Below are 25,367 nucleotides of genomic sequence, written 5' to 3'. Positions count from 1 at the left end.
AAGGTAACTGTGGAAAACGCTGATGGGCAAGAGAAAGAAGCAAAGCTACCTTTTGTGATAAAAAAACAAAAACAGAACTAAAGCATTTGGAGAGTAACTTTTGTAGTCATTTTGACCATATTAAAGCCAAAAAGGAAGTGAATTAGGAAACACAGACAAAAGAGCAATGAATCAATAAATAAAGAATGTCAGGGAAGGACAGGGGTGAAGAGAGAGAGAGGGTGGTAATGGGTTAATTACCAATGACACACTGATTAACTGTCATTGGTAATTTACCCATTACCACCGTCACTCTTGATTAATTCCATGAAATCAATCAATTACTTGATTTCATGAATGCCATGTCGGATAACAAGGTTTTTATTTTAAATTAGCGTTTAATCAGGATGCATAAGTGCCATCTCAAATCCATCCATCCATCCATCCATCCATCCATTTTCTTCTGCTTATCCGGGGCCGGGTCGCGGGGGCAGCAGGCTTAGCAGGGAATTCCGGACGTTCCTCTCCCCAGCAACGCTCTTCCTGGGGGACCCCGAGGCGTTCCCAGGCCAGACCAGATATATAATCTCTCCAGCGTGTTCTGGGTCTATCCCGGGGCCTATTACCAGTTGGCCACGACCAGAAAAACGACGTGAAGGAGCAGCTCCGAGCTCCCTCCGGATGTCTGAGCTCCTCACCCTCTGTCTAAGGCTGAGCTCCTCACCCTCTGTCTAAGGCTGAGCTCCTCACCCCTTCTCTAAGGCTAAGCTCCTCACCCTCTGTGTAAGGCTGAGCTCCTCCCCCTCTGTCTAAGGCTGAGCTCCTCACCCTCTGTCTAAGGCTGAGCTCCTCACCCCTTCTCTAAGGCTGAGCTCCTCACCCTCTGTCTAAGGCTGAGCTCCTCACCCTCTCTCTAAGGCTGAGCTCCTCACCCCTTCTCTAAGGCTGAGCTCCTCACCCTCTGTCTAAGGCTGAGCTCCTCACCCTCTCTCTAAGGCTGAGCTCCTCACCCCTTCTCTAAGACTGAGCTCCTCCCCCTCTGTCTAAGGCTGAGCTCCTCACCCCTTCTCTAAGACTGAGCTCCTCCCCCTCTGTCTAAGGCTGAGCTCCTCACCCTCTGTCTAAGGCTGAGCTCCTCACCCTCTCTCTAAGGCTGAGCTTCTCACCCTCTCTCTAAGGCTGAGCTCCTCACCCCTTCTCTAAGGCTGAGCTCCTCACCCCCTGTCTAAGGCTGAGCTCCTCACCCCTTCTCTAAGGCTGAGCTCCTCACCCCTTCTCTAAGGCTGAGCTCCTCACCCTCTGTCTAAGGCTGAGCTCCTCACCCCTTCTCTAAGGCTGAGCTCCTCACCCTCTCTCTAAGGCTGAGCTCCTCACCCTCTCTCTAAGGCTGAGCTTCTCACCCTCTCTCTAAGGCTGAGCTCCTCACCCCTTCTCTAAGGCTGAGCTCCTCACCCTCTGTCTAAGGCTGAGCTCCTCACCCCTTCTCTAAGGCTGAGCTCCTCACCCTCTCTCTAAGGCTGAGCTCCTCACCCCTTCTCTAAGGCTGAGCTCCTCACCCTCTGTCTAAGGCTGAGCTCCTCACCCCTTCTCTAAGGCTAAGCTCCTCACCCCTTCTCTAAGGCTGAGCTCCTCACCCCTTCTCTAAGGCTGAGCTCCTCACCCTCTCTCTAAGGCTGAGCTCCTCACCCTCTCTCTAAGGCTGAGCTCCTCACCCTCTCTCTAAGGCTGAGCTTCTCACCCTCTCTCTAAGGCTGAGCTCCTCACCCCTTCTCTAAGGCTGAGCTCCTCACCCTCTGTCTAAGGCTGAGCTCCTCACCCCTTCTCTAAGGCTGAGCTTCTCACCCCTTCTCTAAGGCTGAGCTCCTCACCATACGAAGGAAGCTAATTTTGTCCGCTTGTATCTGTGATCTCATTCTTTCGGTCACTACCCACAGCTCATGACCAGAGGTGAGGGTTGGAACGTAGATGGACCGGTAAATCGAGAGCTTTGCCCTCTAGCTCAGCTCCATCTTCACCACAACGGTCCAGAACAGCGCCCGCATAACTGCTGATGCCGCACCGATCCGCCTGTCCATCTCCTGCTCCATTTTACCATCACTGGTGAACAAGACCCCAAAATACTTAAACTCCCTCGCTTGCGGCAGTAACTCACTCCCAACCCGGAGGGCGCAGTCCACCATTATCCAGCAGAGCACCATGGCCTCAGACTTGGAGGTACTGACTCTCATGCCGACCGCTTCACACTCTGCTGCAATCCGCCCCAGTGCGTGCTGCAGGTCACAGCTCGATGAAGCCAACAGAACCACATCATCTGTAAAGAGCAGAGATGAAATTGTGAGGTCCCCAAACCTAACCCCATGTCAAATCAATCTGAACTAGAATGGCACTCGGAGAGCACAGACCTCCGCCAACGCCTGACTTTAAAAACAGTACTGTGAGGTGGTCGGCTTATTATTAACACGGTGTGTTTCCGTGTAAAGTATCGGCGGATGCCTCTCTCTTATAAAGTTACACTATGTTGTCTCTCATCCCGTCAGCTACCGCTTTGTTCTTTCGCACCGCGGATGGACAGCAGCTCCACACACACATCCACACACGTATCTCTATGCTCTCAGAAGGAGGCGGGGTCATGCATCATCAACGCATCATCAGTTACACTGCGCATGTGTTATACCCTGTGGTCTTAATGCTCAGGCTGATCGGAATTCTTAAAAAAACTCCTGAATCCGGATTGCCACTAAAATCTAATGGATTGTTCATTGTGCCACACCCCAACCCTCCAAAAAAATTCATTCAAATCCATCGCAGACTTTTGGAGTAATCCTGCTAACAGACAGACAGACAATAATTTAGGTTATATCAGGTTAACCAGTCAATGTCAAGGGTTTAGCCATTGGGATGTTTCTCACATTTTTCTCAAGATATTCACTTCACTTTACGTTCTGACTTGCGTCTATAATCACCATCTAACATTTGTCGTTATTTTACAAAATGTTAAAGTTTTAAACAATTTTTTGTCCTTGAGGATGAAATTTGGAGGCAGACTAACAATTGTTTCCATCCTGTGCTGTATAATCAACCCATTATATTGAGTTGTAGGATTTGATTGGCACAGAAGACGCCTGCATTACTTTAATCTGTGTCTACTGTTGTCATATTCAAGTCAAGTTAGTTTTATGTATATAACTCAATATCACAAATCATAAATTTGCCTCAGGGGGCTTCACGTCTGTACAACATACGACCCCCTCTGTCCTTTATGACCCACGCAGATTATTTTTTCGAACAAAATGTGTCATGATGAGTCCACGAGTGCTGTTTTTACACCTTGTGTAGACGGTGCACACACAACTCCGTCTGTGCTGAGCGTCTCCTCTCATCCTCCCTCTGTGTATGAGTGTAGACGTACCTCAAAGTCACGTATGCGGGCCCTCTCCCCCAAAACGGCGGAGGCTGATGTCTCCACGCATTACCTCCTGGCTGCAAGCCCGTGCATAATGCAGCCGCCGGTCTGAGCCCCCCATGGGATGCATCGGAGAACGCTCAGACACAAGCAACAGCGGGGAGGCCTCTGGCTTGGCTTGTCTCCATGACATGACATGGGAAGCAGCCAGACATTTCTCCGTTCTCGGCTGAGATGAACGGCATAGCGCTGCAACACTATGCCTTTTGGTTTAATTGAAGGCATTCATTTTTTAAGGATTCTGTTGTTCTACAGTGTTATTTGTAAATAAAAATTTCCAAAAAGTTTGGTGTGTTTTATGCTTGTTTATAATCCAGAAGGGTTAAAAAAAGAAAAAAGAAATACCCGAATACCAAAATTGAAAACCGAATACCCAACGAACAAACATCTGAACAGTCAAATATTCGGATCCAGCCCTACATGTACTAGTGTGCTCATGCTTACCAACCCATTTTTATAACAAAAAGGACAAGAGGGAATAATGTTAGGATATAACGCCAAATTCATTCCAAAGTGTGGCTTGCAGCAATAACTATATATTTCTGCGGCCGGGATGCGTGTTCATGTGTTTCAGGTGGAAAGACATTCTTTGTTACACAGGTCAACATGTCACAGGAGTCACAGGATATGTTTACTGATTGGCTGTGGGTTCTCTGGCCGCACTTCGCCACTAAAAGTTAAACTTTTCCCAACTTTTGTTTGGCCGCACTTTGCCACAGAATCAAACGACCGCAGTGCTCTGAGCTCGGGAGCGGCTGCCGCAGCTTTTCATAGACATTGCACGGCAGCTCGCCGCAGGCCGCACTTCACCGTTGCTCTGCTGTGAATTTGGCTAAAAAGTTTGATTAGTTTGTATTTGTGCGGACAAATGTGTGGTGTCTGACTTTGTGATTTAGATTGATGAGTCTTACTGATTTTGATTGAAAATTGGATTTAGTCAATTTGTTTGCAGATGACCTACTGTCTTACATTACAGTGCCAGCTCGGCGTGCTGCCTCTGGGTACAGGTAACGACCTTGCCCGTGTCCTGGGCTGGGGAGGCCTCTGTGACGACGACGCTCAGCTGCTGCAGATCCTGGAGAAGCTGGAGAGAGCCACCACCAAGATGCTGGACCGGTAAGACTAGAGGGAGAGAGGGCAGAAGGGGGGAAATGCTGTGATTAGCACTATTTGTTCCCTGCAAGGTACAGTGTCTGACCAAGTCTTGGCTTTGTTTTCCTTTGAAGGCTTTCCTGTCATGTTCCTCAGACTTCCAAGCATAGTCCATTTCAGGTGGACGGAGGACTGAATAGCTTTAAGCTACAGTATCAATATGACTGAGAGGAAAACTGTCCTGGAGGATTTCCTAAAATAAGTTGGAGGAAATCCCAAATGTACGAATTAATGAATGCTGTTTCTTAAGCCTCATCAACACAGGGAATGGCATGGAGCGCTAGGCGGCTGCGTTACCTGTTTTTACCTGTTAACAGGTTAGAGCAGCCACACTGCCCACGCGTCACTTCTAGAGAATAGAGGTCTCGCCTAATTTTGACGCATGCCGCACGCGACTCACAGCAACAACAGACAGTGAAAGTGATCTATTGACTGTATATTGACATTCTATCTGTAGAATATGTTACGGAGATGAAAAAAAGTAAAGGCTTATTTTTAAATCAACACTTCCTGCTTTCACTTCAAAATAGATGCCCTCAAGTGTTTTTTTTATGGACAGAATTCCTTCATTTGTTAACACAAGGCTTTTATTCTGAAATATGAGCAGTCAGTGCTGTGGAACTTGCAGTGACTTGGAGGGCTCCATGAATTGATAATGTATGGGGTTTGAATCAACACTTCCTGCTTTCATTTCAAAATAAAAGCCCTCAAGCATTTTTTCTATGGACAGAATTCCTTCATTTGTTAACACAAGGCTTTTATTCTGAAATATGTGCTGGACAGTGTTCTAGAACATAGAGTGACTTGGAGAGCTCCATGAATGAATATAGTACGGAGTTTTAATTGTGGATTATTACTATTATTTACAAATTTCCACACGTTTCTTAACCTTTCTCCGTCTAAAATAAATATAAATGACATTTATAATGAAATGAAATGGCCATTAAAAGGCAAACTCTATGTAGAAAGAAAGGGCTGATAGCAGCAGCAGAAACGCAGCTGAAATGCAGCTGTGAACGCCCAACGTGTGTGTCACGCAGCCGACACGCCACGCAGCCGACACGCGCTCCTGACGTTCCTGGTGTGTCCGTGGGCTTACGGTTCTATATTTCACAAGGGCAGCAGACAGGAGCAAGCAATAGTCAAAGCAATAAAGATAATTCAATCAGGAAAGACTCGTATGAATTAAATGATGATTTATTACAAAGTGCACATATTATGAATAGCACATTTCTTTGGCGATTTAGACCCGATGTGAAATAATAAAGGGGAAGTGAAGCTGTAGTAAGATGTAGAAATATTCCCCCCGGGTCTAGACACTGGTGGTGGTGGTGGTGAAGACTGATGCAGATCCGATGAATGAAGTGGAGCAGGATTACTCTGATGTGATGAATCTGGAGGTGATGGGGTGGTGGAGGGTCGCGTCCGTTTGCTGAATGCTGACACTGAAACTGCATAGAGGAGAAATGTTTTTTTAAACTTTTGACAGCAGCATGTGATTGGTTGAGGGAGATATGGCAAGCTCTGATTGGTCGCTGAAAAGAGAGACGCCCATAATCAGCTGACATATTAATAGCCCATGAGAGAGAGAGACCCGGAATGAATGAGGATGAATGAGCTTGCACACCCAGTCTTCCTGTCTGAATTTATGCATGAGCTTCATTTAGCTAAAAGTATTACAGGCTATTTATATTTATATCTCTGGGAAATATTCATAAACAACTTTAAAAATAACTTATGCCACACAGAGTTGAACATGGAGCAGCATTAGTGCATAATTTGCTGCTGATAGTTGAAAACACACTTAAAAAGCAACCCAGTTACACATAATATATATTAGGGATCCTAATATCCTTTAATATTCATTATCAGCAGAGTCCAACTGATACTTAAATTTACCTAAATGTTGATTAAATATGTATCTGGTACATTGAAATAACAGTTTCAGCCCGCCACCTTATTTTTCACAAGCTACTTGATCCAAATACTGAAGATATTAGTCAAAGCTTGTATTTCCTTTGATGTCTGAATCGTTATTGTACATTTCATTGGATTTGCGCTCGCTTTTTTACCACATATAACAGCACCTACTTGTTATTTACACACAATATCACAAACCAGTGTGTGAAATTAAGCCAATTCAGCCTTGCTGAACCATCGCACCCAACAGTCAAGCAAAATAAAATACCACAGCCATCGGCCCCAGCTAGTTCACAGGCCCTTGCCCCCTGTATTTTAATAGGTTTAATGCTGAAATCACAATGTATATTAATTGTTATATTAATCTTGTGTTCTCTATAACATTGTGAAATTTGACACTATTTAGGGGGAGGCTTCAAATAAGCCCAGTGTTTGTTTTTTTGCCTCTTTCTGCACTGTATATAATTTTTTTATTATGTTTGTGAAGTCTTAATTTGTGCAAAATGAACAATTTAAAGGGCCCATTCAAAACTGTAAAGTTGATAAACTTAAGCTAGTTGATATGGAGATATGAAGGAAATTTTAACTGACAGAATGTGAGTCCTGAAATTAACGCAACGTGGTCAGCTAGAGAGAAGATGTATTACTCATAGACTATATAAGAAGTATGTACACACTATGACATCACCCATTGGTTTGTAGACTACAGTTTTGAAGCCTTGAGTTCGGCATTTTGGCCGTCGCCATCTTGGCTTTTTGGAACCAGAAGTTACACAAGAGGGTATAGCTAATTTTTTAGGCAACCAAATGTTACAATTAACTTCAGTGAAATGAAAACACACTGTGAAAGGGTTAAAGTTGTAAGACAAAAACACGTACGACTCCCAGACCGGACAATGCCGTGATAGCGACCTGTCAATCACAAGGTAGCCCCGCCCTAAAGCATCCCCTGCTTTATGGTCTATCTTACTCTTAATGGGACCATCATTTACTAAATGAACATCATGCTGTGTTGAAGAAGACTTGAAACTAGCGATTGAGATCATAAACTCATGTTTACAATGTTTACGGAGGTAATAAATCAAGTGAGAAGTAGGCTCATTTTCTAATAGACATTGGACATTTTAGCAACCAGAGGAGTCGCCCCCTACTGGCTATTAGAGAAAATGCAAGTTTAAGGCACTTCAGCACTCACTTCATTTTTCAGAAACAGAGGTTACCGCCTGTTATCACTCTGTTGGAGTTGTTGGAACTACAAAACCACAAAAATCCACTGAAGGTCTTTTGATGGGAAATAGCATCAAGATTCAGACTGGTTGGAGAATTTACTTCATATATACAGCAGGGCTGTGACTTGTTATTATCCAGTTAACTGTAATAAATGTGTTGTCGTTTTGCCAGCAAAGACACTAAAGGTTCGTTGTTGTACTTAGGTGTTACAGAGTGATACATCTTTTACCTCATAAACAATCTTCGGCAGAGTTTAGCATGAGGTAGTCACCCTGCCTAGAAATAGTCCAGCATATAAGCCCCCATGAAACCACAACTTGTACTTTTTTTACACTTCTGTTTTTGTAAATATTAAACATAAATTGTAGCATGTTAATTAATGAGCTTTAAAGGTGCTGGTAGGCAACTTCTGTTCCCTTTGGACAGAGCCAAGCTAGCTGTTTCCCCATGTTTCCAGTCTTTTTCCAGCTAACTGGCTGCTGGCTGTAGCTTCATATTTACCGTTCAGACATGAGTGGCATCAATCTTCTCAGCCAACTCTCGGCAAGAACGGGAATAAGCGTATTTCACAAAATGTTAAACTACTCCTTTATTTAACAGTACATAATTCAAATAGGTACAAAACGTGCACATGTTCTGCAGGTGTTTAATGACTTCTTTGTCCTCAGCTTGAACTATAGATGGATTTTGTTGATCTGCTGTTTTTATCAGCGGTACAGTCACAGATAGAAGACATACAGGCTGCGTGTTTGGATTCCCTGTGTCCTTTCCTCCTCTCTGGATCTGATTAGCTAATAATAACGTTTATTTTCTGTGTGTTTTTAGATGGAGTGTGATGACGTACGAGGTGCCCACCACCACTAAACGCACACCGATAGTGAAAGAAGACGACAGCCTTGATTCTCCTCTGCAGGTAAATTACATTCAGGAATCTGTCTGCTTTTTGACAGATGGTGTCCATAAATTAGCCCCACGCAGCCAGATCTCGCAAACTTCAAGAAATTAGTTTGGAAAACATCCACTGAGAATCAATTGAGGCTGGCAGCTGGCAGTCAAGCAATCAGACCTAAACCACAGGGAGTGGCGTGGATATTTACACAGGACAGCTCTGTATTTTGAATTTGATCTAAAAAACGCTTCTCAACTCTCAACTCCTTCTGGTAGATTAAGGGCATGCTGTAGTTTAAAATGACAGCATGAGTCCTGCATAGCCACCTAACATACCTGCATAGCCACCTTCTCACCACTAATTCATACATTACGTCGGTAAAATTTCCCAAAGGAGCTATTATGGAATTTTTATTGGACTTATTGGCCCAGCCTTTAACTGAGTGATAAATGACTGTTGAGAAGCTTAAAAGTCTTTAAACTGGAAGAAATCTGATAACTTCTGGAATTTTTTATTGGGCTTTATTAGTTGTAACCCACAGAAGACATTCCACAAATGTGTACCATGATCTGCAAATATTTCACCATACACAAACATGTATTTTTGTATTTGTGTTGTGTAAAGTCACATTCACAAAAATACAGGGCGATTTGCAAATACGCATAACTTACTCTGTAAATACGTAATTTAGGGTTTACATCTAAAGTGATATCTACACATTTCTGCATCTATTTCTACACGTGGAATGATATTTGCGCATTTGCAGATCGCTTCCTGTGCATTTGTGGTCCATGTGACATTTACAACTTCCCTCCTGTTTGTTTAAAGAATTTTGTCCGATTGGTACCGCAGCAGATCTGTAGATAATAGTTGTAATCCACAGAAGACAATTCACAAATATGTACCATGATCTGCAAATATTTCGCTGCCCACAAACGTATTTTTTGTATTTGTGTTGTGTAAAGTCACATCCACAAAAATGCAGGGCGATTTGCAAATACACATAACTTACTCTGTATGTATTTTAAGGTTTACATATAAAGTGATAAACACGCATTTGTGCATCTATTTCTACACGTGTAATGATATTTGCGCATTTGCAGATTGCTTCCTGTGCATTTGTGGGCCATGTGACATTTGCAACATCTCTCCTGTTTGTTTACATAATTTTGTCCAATTGGTACTGCAGCAGATCTGTAGAAACAATCTGTAAGTAAGAGGTGCATTTACTAGCTCCACCAGGAAGGGGCGACATTCCCTCACATGAGTTGACGGAACTACAGTCTAACGCTGCTGGCAGAAAGCTATAGAAGAAGAATCTAAGACAACCAAGAGCCTGGATTCTGGAGGTGAAAGACGACGTGGAATATCTTTATTTAACGCGAGCCAGCGTCAGTGACAAAATCAGTTTGATTGCATTGTTTTCTATTAGAATGAACCAATGATCCGATGTTATTAGGCTATAAGTAAACAAGATAAGAAGATAGATTTGTCTTTTTATTTACTTATAGCCTAATAACATCGGACGCTCTTTCTCCACACCGTTAAATATGCACTTATGTTACGCCATGTACACAAACCACGTATCAGTTGTGCGGTCAAGACTAGAGACGTAACCACTTAAAAGATGGGTGTTTAGGTGTTTGTAGTGAAATGAGGAGGTATCGTATCAGATAACATCATTTCTATATATTTATATCATTTCAATTTCACCAATCAGCCGTTCTTCATATTTTAGAATAAGGAATAAATAGAAACAGGAAGTCTGACAAAACACGCACGCTGTGCAGCGCTTCGTCTCTCGCAGCCATTTAGTTCATTCTAATAGAAAACAATGCAATAAAACTGATTTAGTCACTGAAGCTGGCTCGCGTTAAATAAAGATATTCCACGTCGTCTTTCACCTCCAGAATCCAGGCTGTTGGTTGTCCTAGACTCTTCTTCTGCTGCGGTATCAATTGGACAAAATTACGTAAACAAACAGGAGGGAAGTTGCAAATGTCACATGGCCCACAAATGCACAGGAAGCAATCTGCAAATGCGCAAATAGCATTCCACGTGTAGAAATAGATGCACAAATGCGTGTTTATCACTTTACATGTAAACCTTAAAATACGTACAGAGTAAGTTATGTGTATTTTGCAAATCGCCCTGCATTTTTGTGGATGTGACTTTACACAACACAAATACAAAAATACGTTTGTTGGTAGTGAAATATTTGCAGATCATGATACGTATTTGTGGAATGTCTTCTGTGGATTACAACTATTATCTACAGATCTGCTGCGGTACCAATCGGACAAAATTCTGTAAACAAACAGGAGGGAAGTTGCAAATGTCACATGGCCGACAAATGCACAGGAAGTGATCTGCAAAATGCGCAAATATCATTCCACGTGTAGAAATAGATGCACAAATGTGTAGATATCACTTTACATGTAAACATTAAAATGGAAATTTACAGAGTAAGTTATGCATATTTGCAAATCGCCCTGTATTTTGGTGAACGTGACTTTACACAAATACAAAAATACATGTATGTGGATAGTGAAATATTTGCAGATCATGGTACACATTTGTGGAATGTCTTCTGTGGGTTACAACTAATAAAGCCCAATAAAAAATTCCAGAAGTTATCAGATTTCTTCCAGTTTAAAGACTTTTAAGCTTCTCAACAGTCATTTATCACTCAGTTAAAGGCTGGGCCAATCAACCGAAAAGGGATTTTTTGGGGGTAACAGCAAATGGACGCACCCCAAACCTACCCCAGTCATGTCTTTGAGCCTGGCCAGACCACAGTAAGTCTTTTTGTGGGCAGTTGGTTTGCAAGTTTATACTGTGGAGGGTGCTTTATTGACTTAGTTTCTAATAAATAAATAAATATGTCATTAAATGTAGTAAAAATTATATTAAAAATAAACGTAGCCATTCAGTATTTGATAAAATGTGATATGAATAGATGTGTTTTAATTTGCTTCTTTATTTATCTTTGTATTAATTCCCTTATTCTGTTTAATTGTCCCTTTTATTTATTTGTATTTAATTTTGAATGCAAAAATAAATTAATAAAAAAATTAATAAAAATAAATACATAAATAAATAAAAGTGAAAATCAAACAGAAGAGTAAATACATAAGGGAAGTAATATAAAGATAAATACATTTTAAAAAAAAAAGCAAATTAAAACTGAAATATCAGTTTATATCACATTTTATCAATTAACTAATGACTATATTTCTTTTTAATAATATTCTTTGCTGCATTTGATGACATATTTATTTGTCGAGTCATTTATTTTTGATTTTGGCAGGTTTCGTCCTCCATAGACAGACTTAATAAGAAAAGAAAATAATGTACCATTTTAACTGGTTTTAGCTGGTTTTCCCTGTTTAAAAAACATGTATATTCGTGCTAATTTTGGTGGAAAAAGGGTATTATATGAGTGTAAAGTCTCTTTCTCTCACAGGTCCACATCACTCAGTATGCAGACTCCGTGGCCTCCCACCTCGCCAAGATCCTGGACTCTGACAAACACACTGACGTCATTTCCTCTGCCAAGTACGTGCCATGAATATCTTCAGAAACAGGGACGGGAGAAAAGTAGGAGGGAGGAGAAAGCAGTTGAAGAATGGGAAGGCTGGAAGACGAGAACAAAGATGGCAGGATGAAGTTAGGAGGGAAAATAAAGAAGAGAGATGATGAGAGAAAGAGGCAAACAAAAAGGGAGAAGTGAGCTTCTGGTCAATGAGTATTGATTTTTTGTGCTCCGTAAGGACACACACACTTTAACACACATGGAATGGACAGTAAGTGCTGCTCGGCTGTAAGTGAAAGAGACAAATGACTCAGTATTTAGGGGTCATCCTCAGTGCATTAGTACATTAGTAGTCTTCCTTTGGGAAGAGTCTAGCGGTCATTACAGAGCACTTTTCTCCACCACTTTGTGTGTGTTTTTAAACCGCTGCTGATTGTAGTGGAGACCTGCAGCACATTTCAAACACTTCAGGGACATTAGGACGCACTCAAAGCACATTTCCATCGAAACGTAACACCAGCATTGTCGGACAGAGTAAAATGTGTCTTTCCTGCTTTGAAATGTTTATTTTTTAAATCTTGCGGTGTAATTTTAACAGGTTTCTATTAGCCAAGGGTCAAGAGAGACACCCGACATGATAGAGATCAAAAATAAAAATCAGTTAGTATGAAAAGTACGAAAATAACATAAAATGGGATTCCGTCAGGATCAGCCAGCTCGGTGCAGCACTTTTCTCTTGCATATTTTTTCATGAATTGAGTTCATTTTGTTCACTACTTGGAGTTCCTCACTTAGTGTCTAAGAAATCAAAACAAACTTTGGTGTAGATGAAGGTCTTTTGATGGGAAATAGCATCACGATTCAGATTGGTTGGAGAGTTTACTTCATATATACAGCAGGGCTGTGACTTGTTATTATCCAGTTAACTGTAATAAATGTGTTGTCGTTTTGCCAGCAAAGACACTAAAGGGACATTAAGTAAAGCAAGACCGCTGTCAGGTTCTAATGGTTCCCTTTAACCATTAACAATGATATGTTACTGACATAATAGGGTCATACTTGACAATAAAGACAAGTAAGTAAGATAGATAAGTAGAACAAAGCTCTAACAGAAAGATCTCACATAGGGGTAATAGTATAATGATAACACTGCTTTGTCATTGAATTTAAAAAGCAAGACATCTACTGTGACGCAAAAAAAAACTTTTAAAGAAAGGAAAAACCCAACACCTGTCCTGGTTATATTGTAGGTTACAGATGAACACCTTGTTCTGCTTTACAGCAGTTTTGAAAGCATAAAATCTCAGCAGCTGGTGAAGAAATCCCCACCTTTACAACAACCCTACAGAAAACTGGTGGCATGTAACATTGCAAGCAGAAAAGCAACAAAGATATCCCTTCATAAGGAATGCCAGGTGTAAACTATAGAGGAATGAGTGTTGTTCAGTCTTGCTGTTGTACATTCCTACAGAAGATTATTAGGGCCAGGCATGAGGAAAAATAATGAGGAGGATTTTTTTTTTACTTTGCATTTCAAAAATAAAGTCGAAATGTCGAGAATATGGGCGAACTTTCAGTATTAGTACCACGTATAAGAAAAAATAAATCAGGAGGAGGAGTTTTTTTTCTTTTTTTTACATTTTGAGAATAAAGTCGAAATGTCAAGAATAAACTAGGGATGTCACGATAGCAGAAATTTAGTAGTCGATAACAATACCAGTGAAATTCCACGACTCTCAATACCAATTCGATACCATGGTAAAAAAACAAAAGTAAAGCAATAAACGTCACTCCTTTATTACCGTTTACAGATTATTTTGTTGGTAGGAAGTTAAACAGGTCACAAGGATTTATTCAAGTTTCTCGCCAAAAAATAAATTTTACAAGAATACATTTGAACACATCATGATAACGTTAGAATTTACCTTCACCCAATCCTCATTTTTACTGAACAGAGCCGGAACGCATCATAATGTATGTAATGGCACCTCCCCTGTTGAAATCGGCAGCATGACAGCTAGTTAGTTTTTTTTTTTTTTTTAAGTTAGTTTTTTGGGGGCATTTTCCATTTTTATTGAGAGGACAGTGGATAGAGTCTTGGAAATGGAGGAGAGAGAGAGAGAGAGAGCTAGAGCGCCCGCTCTACCAACTGAGCTAACCCAGGCGCCCAGCTAGTTAGTTTTAACTGTTAGCAGCTGGTAAGCAGCACAGTCCTGCATGGAACTAACAGCTAATGTTAACTAGCTCTCGTCCTGCCGATTTCAACAAACATTTTTTGTTTGCAATGTAGCATTATCAGGAAAAAAATAAGGTGGATGCGTCGATAGTGAGGTTAAAAACACAAACACGTTTTCTATCATCACCGGGACAACATGACGCCGTTAGTCTCGAGCCCTGACGGTACTTATGGTATCTGCTGTACTGTAGAAAAACGGGAACCGTAACGTTTTCAGAATTTTGGCATCGACTTGGCACCAAAGTATTTGTCCTCGTGACATCCCAAGAATTAAGTCAAATACAAGAATAAAGACGAAACACAAGGAATAAATGTTGAATTGTTGAGAAAAAAATCGTACTACTAGCATTAGCACATATACTAAAAATTTAAATATTATTCTCGACATTTTGGCTATATTCTCATTACGTTGATTAGAAATGCAGATTAAATAAAAAAAAGTCTTACTCCTAATTTTTTTCCCTTATGCCTGGCCCTAACAGTCTTCCATACATTCCTTTTACTATATGCTCAGTAGATTATTTATCCAGAGCGATTGCATACAGATATCAGGAGTAATCCAGGATTTGAACTGTGTTCTGGGCAGCTGTGAAACCACAAAAGTTAATTTTCTGTTAAGATCTGATAACACCCTGTTACCATGACTCCAAATGTTGGCAACTCCGGAACACTCCCGAAAAAAATTAAGAGACTTTCCTGGAGAGTTAGATTTACATAAATTAAAGTTTCATCTTTTTAACTAATGAGTAGAAATCTTAATCTAAGGTGTAGGTTGTAGTAACAGGTTGCACTCCAATCAAAATCTAATTTTACATGGTTTCAGAGGCATCAATTGTAAGTTTGCAACCAAAATGAAATGGCACTGTGCGGTCAAACTTTTCTAACTATACCCTGCCACCTGCTGCTGTTAAGCGATGACATATGATTGATTAATTTCCACTTCTGCTTCCTCAAGTTGAAGGGACATTTGCACGATATTCAGCAGCAATTTGTGGACCCAGACTGAGCTCACGCCTTTCAAAAACTACCATTAAACTAGTTAAAACAGTGTGCTTTCATTCACCTGTAATTTCCAGATATAAAATTGGAAATAAAAACCTGTGAGAGTGCATGTAAGGGCACGATTCATAAATGAGGAAGGTGTTTTTCTGCAGCAATATTAATTTGACAGAATCCAATATTTGCTAAATGCACGAGGGCTGTGTGAGTTTGGAGAAACCTCCCTGCTGAGTCATACAGCAGCAATGTAACAGCTGTGAGTAAATAGTGAGTGTGTGGAGGCGACGTAGCTGACAGGTTAGGTAGGCGGCCGTGTGTGTGTGTGTGTGTAATCTTTAAACAGTGACTGCACGGTGACTCACCCAATCTGAAATGTGTTGCCCTGCTGATTAGTTTAATTTCCAACGTTAATCATATTGACCTTCACCCTCACCCATCCCCTCTCTCTCTCTCTCTCCAGGTTCCTGTGTGGGACAGTGAATGACTTTGTGGCGGAGGTGGGGAAGGCGTACGAGAGAGCCACAGAGAACAAGGAGGAGGCAGATGCCATGGCAAAGAAGGTATATGTGTGTGTAATGGTTTGGGTTATGTAAGAGCTTGTGTAACAGTGACAAGTGGGCAGTGGAGGTGTTTTTCTATAATAGAGAGTGATAGAAATAGTTGTGTAGAAGGTTTAAGTGTCACTATTCCTTCCATATTTTCTATCTATTCAACCATTTGACACATTATACGTTTAAAGAGCAGTTAAAGCTGGAAGGCTGAACAGTGGTGTTAACCCCCTGAGACCCGCGACCCCAACTGATTTTACTGTCTTTCAGAGGCTCTAGCAGTTTTAGGACTAGAGTGAAGACACACATATCATATGAAACTAGAAAACCTAAAGAATCCATTGGTACCATTTCATACTAGCTTGGAGGATAAATAACGCTCCAAAGTTGGGTTAAATTTTAGCAAGGAAACACTGGCATAGTCATTTTCAAAGGGGTCCCTTGACCTCTGACCTACAGATATGTGAATGTAAATGGGTTCTATGGGTACCCACAAGTCTCCCCTTTACAGACATGCCCACTTTATGATAATCATGCAGTATAAATGTGTTATTGTCTCCTATTCTAAAATGGTGTGTTTGAATATTTCTGCATACAGGGGTCCCTAAAGTCTTGAATTCCATATATTGGGTATCACTGTAAAGCTGAGACTCTTATGGATCCAATGAGCCCACCTGTATTCATGTGTGATGATGTTAGTCCCCATAGGAGACATTTCAGTGACCTCAATAACAGCCTCATGAAACTGTACAGCCACAAACCTAGAGACCTAGAGCATTCAGAGGATGGATGGATCAAACTAGAGACCTAGAGCATTCAGAGGATGGATGGATCAGGCTAGAGACCTAGAGCATTCAGAGGATGGATGGCTTTCCTTAAGGGGTTTTCTGGTCAGTTTACACAACAGAAGTGCTCGCCATCCATTCGCCGAAAAATGCAATTCTTGCAGAATTCTCCAAATGTCAACAGTTTTTGATACCAAGCACGAATTCAGACCTTTTACAAATCAGTATCATTATGTACTGATTTTGGCATCCTTTTGATTGTTTATTGCAATTAAATCACAACACAATCTGATTATTTGGGGTTCATAGCACAGTAGCGACGTGTGGCTTGCTAGGTACAGTCAGTATGTACAAAGCAGCAACAGTGGTTATATTTTCCATGGTTGATGGAGAAAATGGTGGAAAGGAGATCTATGGAGACAAGCCCCTCCTCTTTCTCCTCCTCCTCTCCTCTAATGCGAATGAACACAGATGATACCGGCGGTCCAACTCACTCGAGTAAAGCGGGGTGAAAATCCGCTTCACTCTTGGTGTAAATAAGGCATCATGACTCGGAGAGATAGGTGTGCATTTTTGTTTATTCTAAGTAGAGCTCTCAAAATTAGAGATTCAAAAGTATAAAAATATACTAAATCTGTTTGAATTTGGTGCAAATGTATATAAAAAGCATGCACGAGACATATCAAATATTTCCATTTGATGGAACGGTGCAGCCATGAACAACATGGAGTCATTGGGTTCTAATATTGTACTCTGGGTAAACATCACATAGTTCATGGAACAGAGATGATTTTAAAGCTGTTTAAAGAAAAGAAGATGTGTAAACTGGGATGTTGTTAAGAGGTTAAACTACATCATTACAGCAGCTGTCCGTCACCAGCAGATAAAAGTCCTACAAGTTTGAAACTGCAAAGAGAATCATGCTGAGAGGAAGAAAGGTTTGCAGAATCTTGTGTGAGACATTTCCAAGAAGAGAAATCAATTCACCCAGCAGAGGCGTCTCACGCCTTCCCCAAACCCTTCTTGTCAGAGCGCTTTGAGCTCCGTTCCGCTTATCCGTCTCTTTCCAAGTAATGTGATGCTTTATTGATGCCCGGAGGGAAATTCGCCTGTTGCTTCTGCAAATAAAACCTTGATGTGCTATATTGATTTCATGCTGGTTTCAAGTGTTGCTGCAGCTGCACAAAAATTTGAATTTAGGACCTTGTGCCTAGCATTGATGTGTACTTTATCTCCTGATTTACACTCGTCTCATATGATTTTGACGTGAGCAAGGGAGCCATATAAACAATAAAAATATCTGTCTGTCTTTTCTCCCAGTGTGCACTGCTGAATGAGAAGCTCGATTCCCTCGTGAAGGCCTTAAGTGAAGAAGCGGAGGCTCAGGTAAAAACACTACCACTTCTAATCAATGTGAAACAGTCAAAGCAATCAGTGTCACAACGGTCAAAAATCATAATACTTCATATCAAGTAACAGCTGAAGTGACTGAAAACAAAAAACACTGTTGTCCATGTTTAATCTGGTACGGAAAATTTGAGTTAGAGAGAAGACAAGAGAGATTTTTCTTATCTTGTTACTTGATAAACACTACTGCAGTTGTAATATTCAGATTATCTCAGAAGGTAAACATCACTTTTCTTTAAAGGGCAACTTTGGTATTTTTCAACCTGGACCCTATTTTCCCGTGTTTTTGTGTCTTTTCTGAAATTGGTCAAGTATTGAGGGAAACGCTGGTGACTGTTTGCTCGGAGAAGTCTCGTTCTGAAATCTTGCGTCCATCCACATTGTGGAAATCATCTAAATATTCAGCCATGACGTTGAAAATCTTTTAGATACCACTAAGCTACGCTTCCTGTACTCCAACACAACAAACTCTGACAACACCGGCACTCCTCTCTCCACCTCTCTCTCACGTTTCCACCGTTGCCTTTTGGCAACAAGTCACATGACATAATAATAAACAGACCGGATCAAGAGAAAGGTCCGAAAAATGTTGTATTTCTCTGTAGGGTTCTTTCCATAATGTTGTCAGACACTTCTAATAACAATCTAAGCCTGTCGGTGACAAAAACAATAACTTTTAGTGAACGTAAACTGACGGTTGAGAGTTGCCCCAAGCGGAAGTTTGCAATGTTATGATTTGAGCATATTTTTTTATGCTAAATGCAGTACCTGTGAGGGTTTCTGTACAATATCTGTCATTGTTTTGTGTTGTTAATTAAATTCCACTAATAAATATATACATACATTTGCATAAAGCAGCATATTTGCACACTCCCATGTTGATAAGAGGATTAAATACTTCACAAATCTCCCTTTAAGGTTCATAGACAGGTAAAAAAATGTGTTATTAATTTGCGATTAATGGCAATTAAATGTTTTAATCGATTGACAGCCCTGATTTTAATACATTTGATTGTATATTTCCTTGCGCTTCTATATACTGATTTCTATTATGCATATTAACCTTTTTCAAAGGAAGGCTTTAGCGTCACACAACGTCTGTTTCTTTGGCATCATTGGTCCAATGTAAGGATGATTAATAAGGCACAAAATGTCAGTTTCAGACGTCTTCCACTTAGTGAGATAGAGTTGAAGAGTTGACTAATGCCCTATATGTCTGAGATACTGAATGGTGTTGTTTGCTGAGACAGGATATAGAGTGTTCCCCCTCTCGCCTAACAGGATGTATTTTATAGATATTATCTGACAGATAATAAAATTCTACCTCTTCTTTTCCTGTCACATCCAGGTGGTTCCAGCAGGTTCAGTGCCCAGCCAGGAGAGCGGCGGCTCGAGCCCCGGGGAAAGTGGCGGCGAGTCGGGTTCAGAGGGTAAAACGTACCGGTCCAAGGAGCAGCTGATGCTCCGGGCCAACAGCCTGAAGAAAGCCCTGAGGCAGATCATCGAACAGGCAGAGAAGGGTAAGAGGAAGGCCTCTCCAATAACAGCTAGAAAGGATTTATTGTGGTCCTTTTTTCTTCTCTTGGTATCATTGTGACACAGTGGAGTGTTTTGTATGAAGTTCACTGGTGTCATCATTTCAGTGGTGGACGAGCAGAACCGACACACGCAGGTCCAGAGGATGTCGTCCTTGTCCTCCATCAAAAGAGAAAACAGCGAGGAGCTGAAGGACACTGAACCACGTAGGTGTCCCTTTAGTTTGACATCAGCAGGGACACCAGGTGAAGGGACATCAGTATTTAAAAAACTCTCACTACTGCATTTCTCAGAAATGGTTTGAAAAAGTCATTCCTTCAAGGACAACTCAGAACTTCACAACTTTGGTGTTATTTTGTCTAAAGAAATGCTGATGAATCCAATTTTAGAAGGAAACTCAGTAACACTTTATAATAACCATTATTCATAAACGATAAATTGTTAGTTCATTACATTTAAATAATAGTTATTTTACTTTTAACAAACAATGAAATGATAATTAATGTTTATTCATTATTAGTAATGCTATAATTTGTTATTTTAACAGTTTAACAAGTATTCATTAATATTTACAAAATGATGTAAATATTAATGAATGAATAGAAACCCTTGAGAAATTGTTACTAGAGTAAAACATGTATGAACATTGCATAGATAGATGGACCAGATAGTGGTAACACTTTGTTAATGGTTAATAATTGGTTTGTAAACCATCTATAAACATTATTTGGATGCTATTATAAAGTTGCAACTGATGATTATAATACCTTGTAAAATTGTTAGTAAATACTCTGTAAAGCATCTATAAACATTATGTAGATAGATAGTTAATACTTTGTTAATGGTTAATAATTGGTTTCTGGTCCATCTATGTCATTTTTATTGATGTTTTACAAACGATTTCCTAAAGGTTTACAAATAATTTAGTAATTATTAACACATACATAGTATATCAAATGTTATTATGTGTTCAACAATAAACTGTTAATAAATAGTTTAGGAATGTTATCAAAATGTAATCATTAACATCTCTTATCAGCTATGATGCAACATATAATTTATAAAGTAATTATTTCATATTATTCAAACTAATTATAAAATAACATAAATTATAGCATTACTAATAATACGTAAACATCATTAATTATCATTTAATTGTTTGTTAACAATAAAATAACTTAACTAAGTTTAATTAACGATCAATTTACCATTTATAAATTATGGTTATTATAAAATGTTACCAGAAAATTATTTTTGAACATTTTGTTATAAAAGTAACTAGTTCTGCTTCTGTCCAGGTCAAGGAAGCTTAAGTCCCACCTCCCCTATTGTCCTTGAGAAACCAGAGAGCCTCCACACGGTCACCTTCAGCGAGGACACTGTGTAAGTCTTTGTGTACGCTCATCTGTTAGCGTGTACATCCCAGTGCTTCACATACCAGCTGTGGCTGAATAATGTCTTCTTGTATGAATGAATAATCACATTTTAATAAACAATCTACATATTTTCTGTATTTGCAGACAATGCTCAGAGAAGTGTGTGATGAACAACTACTTCGGCATTGGCCTGGACGCCAAGATTTCCCTTGAGTTCAACAACAAGAGAGATGAGCACCCTAAAAAATGCAGGTATGAACACAAACACACACAAAAAAAGACCGAATTATGTTCTGTTCATAGAGCATTTGCCAACAATAAATTGTAGCGTTTTAACTGTTAACTGTTCTGCACCCATCAGCATTGATTTAGTATTCATCACACACATACTTAGAAATTACTTTTACCCTTTCTTGGTTGGAAACTCTCTAGAAGATTTAATGTATATCCACAGAAACTCGGATAAAGTAAAGGGTTAACAATATTGTCTTGGGGTGTTAATCAGTCAGTTTTAATCCCTAATTGTTCACTTTTTCATTCACAGTGAAGATGTTTATCTCAGTGCTGACATTGCTTTCTGTTGGAGTTATATGTCTTTTAGATATAATTAACTAGGTGTGTGACGAAATATCGCGATATAAAACGTGACGATATGCATCGTCGAGACGAAAAACTGAATGGCGATATCAGATCATTATAGATACTACGTACATACGTGCTCCGGGGCTGAAGCTGCAGCCTCTCGGGGTACAAGACATGCGCAGTAAAATCTGGTGTGCCCTCGCCGAAATGAACCAATCGCAACGCACGACAGCAATTTCTGTGTCGGACCTCAACACACCTCAACACACATCAACACACACACAGCGCAGTCAGTGAACAGCTGATCAGAGAGGCCGCGGTGGAGACGAGATGACGCCATGCTCGTTGCTGTTAGTAAGTGCAATACAACTTTGCAAGTGTAAAGCCAAGATACGTTATTACACCTGTTCAATAAGCATAAACACGATGAAACGGTTAAACATGGAGGAAAGCAACGTTTCAATCTGCTCTGTCCGCTGTCTCTCATCCACCGCTGCTGTTTACACAAGCAGAGCGCGTTAGCTCGGCGGCTAACAGCTAACTGTAAACACATGCAAGTTATTTAGTTGAGTTGTGAATGACTTTAGTTCCCTCCAGTCAGCCGTGTTTCAGTGTCCGGGGAGTTTATTGTGAAGGGAGGAACGGAAGACGTGAAGCGCTGTTATTGACGAGGGTGCAGACTAAGGAGCCTTCGTGTTATTAATTTATTAACTTCATAAAGTAAAGGAGCAGCGTAACCCTCGGCTACACAAGACTGAAACTAAAGCTGGCAGTAGGCTGTTTAGTCTAACTGTTTAGGTTAGTTTGTCATTTATCTTACTGGTAAACTGATCAGCTGGCAGACAAAGCCTGATTGTATAGAAGTCTATGAGAAAATGAGCCTACTTCTCACTTGATTTATTACCTCAGCAAACATTGTAAACATGAGTTTATGGTCTCAATCTCCAGTTTCAAGTCTTCTTCAATACAGCATGATGTTCATTTAGTAAATTATGGTGCCATTTAGAGTCCGATGGACCATAAAGCAGGGGATGCTTTAGGGCGGGGCTACCTTGTGATTGACAGGTTGCTACCACAGCATTGTCTGGTCTGGGAGTTGTCTGTGTTTTCGTGTTTTCGTCGTAGAACTTTAACCCTTTCGAAGTGTGTTTTAACTTCATGAAAATTAATTGTAACATTTTGGTCGCCTAAAATGTGTTATTCAGCGTCCGGTTGTATTTAGCTCCACCCTCTGGTGTCACTTCTGGTTGCAAATAACCAAGATGGCGACGGCTAAAATGACGAAATCAAGGCTTCAGAGCAGCAGTCCACCAACCAATGGGTGACGTCACGGTGACTACGTCCACTTATATACGGTCTATGGGTCCGACTCATACAGCAGCAAATCATCTGCATAAATAGAGAGCTAAATTTTGGTGCTTAAATCAATTCACTTTTGGGTTAAGTTTTGACTTCATTTGACAACTCTGGTGCTGCGTTTTGTTCACAAATTCTACAACAAAGCGCTGCGTCTCTGACTGGCTTCTTGGCAAAGGCGGCCGAGCATCGTGGGTATTGCAGTGTAGAGCCGTCCACCAAATGTTAATATAGAATGGTGAAAAACACTCCCAGAACAAGCGGCTCCTTCTACTTCGCAACTCTATTCTCAATTAATGTCCCATTGTCTCACACCAATAGTGACTCAGCTTAATCTTGTTGATTGATACCATCCCTTGGTCAATAAAGTTAAATTCTAGTGTTGATTGGTTTCTTCCTCCCGTCTTGTCCTGTAGCAGTCGCACCAAGAACATGATGTGGTATGGAGTCCTGGGGACTAAAGAGCTGGTCCAGAAGACGTACAAGAACCTGGAGCAGAGAGTGCAGCTGGAAGTAAGATGCCCTTAAAGAATGAGGAATATTTTGAGCCATTTTTCGTGTGTTTTTTCTCCCATTTTTACATCCTCTCTCTCTCTCTCTTCAGTGTGACGGTGTTCCCATGTCACTGCCGAGTCTGCAGGGCTTGGCTGTGCTCAACATCCCAAGCTATGCAGGCGGTATCAACTTCTGGGGAGGCACCAAGGAGGATAATGTGAGTGAACGAAGTAGCATTGTTTGCATCTACACCGCCAGGGAAATTGTGTAAAAGCTGCTTGCTCAGCTAAACAGCAGTTATTTTAAATGTACAGATTTGAGACTTACAGTATATTGTTTGCTCTCATCTCTTACGATCAGAACTTTGGTGCTCCGTCATTTGATGATAAGAAGTTGGAGGTGGTGGCGGTGTTTGGCAGCATGCAGATGGCCATGTCCAGAGTCATCAACCTGCAGCACCACCGCATTGCACAGGTAACACACACATCCCATTATTACAGTTACAGTCCCAAATGGTTTCATAACATTCATTTTAATGAAAACAATAGACGCTCTTCCGTCTCCGTGGCGGATACTTTGATTTATGACCAAATTAGGGTTGATTTTTAGGTTAGGTAACCAGCGTCACACTAGCTTGTCGCGAAGGAGGCTAAATAACGCTCCAAACTTACGCTATCACACACACATGTGAGTGAGTTTTTTTTCACACTGTTTTTTTGGGGGGGTCATTGTCAAGTCAGCACGCTGACACAGTGACAGCTGTTGATTTGAGCATATTGTTTTATGCTAAATGCAGTACCTGTGAGGGTTTCTGGACAATATTTGTCATTGTTTTGTGTTGTTAACTGATACATTGACATACATTTGCATAAAGCAGCATATTTGCCCACTCCCATGTTGATAAGAGGCTTGACAAATATGCCTTTAAGGTACAGACGTGGACAAAATTGTTGGTACCCTTCCGTTAAAGAAAGAAAAACCCACAATGGTCACTGAAATAACTTGAAACTGACAAAAGTAATAATAAATAAAAATGTACTGAAAATTAACTAATGAAAATCAGATATTGCTTTTGAATTGTGGTTCAACAGAATCGTTTTAAAAAACAAACTAATGAAACTGGCCTGGACAAAAATGATGGTACCCTTAACTTAATATTTTGTTGCACAACCTTTTGAGGCAATCACTGCAATCAAGCGATTTCTGTAACTCTCAATGAGACTTCTGCACCTGTAGACAGGTATTTTGGCCCACTCCTCATGAGCAAACTGCTCCAGCTGTCTCAGGTTTGAAGGGTGCCTTCTCCAAATGCATGTTTCAGCTCCTTCCACAGATGTTCAATAGGATTTAGATCAGGGCTCATAGAAGGCCACTTCAGAATAGTCCAATGTTTTGTTTTTAGCCATTTGGGGGTTTTTTTAGCTGTGTTTTTGGTCATTATCCTGTTTGAGGACCCATGACCTGCGACTGATACGAAGCTTTCTGACACTGGGCAGCACATTTCGCTCCAGAATGCCTTGATAGTCTTGAGATTTCATTGTACCCTGCACATATTCAAGACACCCTGTGCCAGATGCAGCAAAGCAGCCCCAGAACATAACCTAGCCTCCTCCATGTTTCACATTAGGTACAGTGTTCTTTTCTTTGTATGCTTAATTTTTGCGTCTGTGAACATAGAGCTGATGTGACTTGCCAAAAAGCTCCAGTTTTGTCTCATCTGTCCAAAGGACATTCCCCCAGAAGCTACAGTCCCATGGACCTTAAACTTCTGAATAATATGTGCTCACAGGAACATCAAGCTGCTTGGAGATGGTCTTATAGCCTTTACCTTTAACATGCTTGTCTATAATTTTCTTTCTAATCTCCTGAGACAACTCTC

The 25,367-nt window shown here is 40.6% G+C and overlaps 1 protein-coding gene across 3 annotated transcripts in view; it reads left to right on the top strand.

The window, feature by feature from the left end:
- Window positions 1-25,367, top strand: part of LOC141761122 (diacylglycerol kinase delta) — a 147,770-nt gene that overhangs the window by 102,983 nt on the left and 19,420 nt on the right. For all 3 annotated transcript variants that reach the window (XM_074624373.1, XM_074624374.1, XM_074624375.1), the window contains 12 exons: window positions 4,419-4,558; window positions 8,570-8,657; window positions 12,100-12,191; window positions 15,864-15,963; window positions 18,057-18,122; window positions 19,492-19,663; window positions 19,787-19,885; window positions 20,978-21,062; window positions 21,200-21,307; window positions 23,410-23,506; window positions 23,598-23,705; window positions 23,849-23,962. In XM_074624373.1, the coding sequence (XP_074480474.1) occupies window positions 4,419-4,558; window positions 8,570-8,657; window positions 12,100-12,191; window positions 15,864-15,963; window positions 18,057-18,122; window positions 19,492-19,663; window positions 19,787-19,885; window positions 20,978-21,062; window positions 21,200-21,307; window positions 23,410-23,506; window positions 23,598-23,705; window positions 23,849-23,962 (1,269 nt within the window). The remainder of the gene's footprint in view (window positions 1-4,418; window positions 4,559-8,569; window positions 8,658-12,099; window positions 12,192-15,863; window positions 15,964-18,056; window positions 18,123-19,491; window positions 19,664-19,786; window positions 19,886-20,977; window positions 21,063-21,199; window positions 21,308-23,409; window positions 23,507-23,597; window positions 23,706-23,848; window positions 23,963-25,367) is intronic.

The sequence above is a fragment of the Sebastes fasciatus genome, chromosome 22 (assembly GCF_043250625.1).
Source record: "Sebastes fasciatus isolate fSebFas1 chromosome 22, fSebFas1.pri, whole genome shotgun sequence".
NCBI classification, from domain to species: Eukaryota; Metazoa; Chordata; class Actinopteri; order Perciformes; family Sebastidae; genus Sebastes; species Sebastes fasciatus.
The sequence above is the reverse complement of the archived record's forward strand: the minus strand, read 5'-3'. Positions and strand labels throughout refer to the sequence as shown.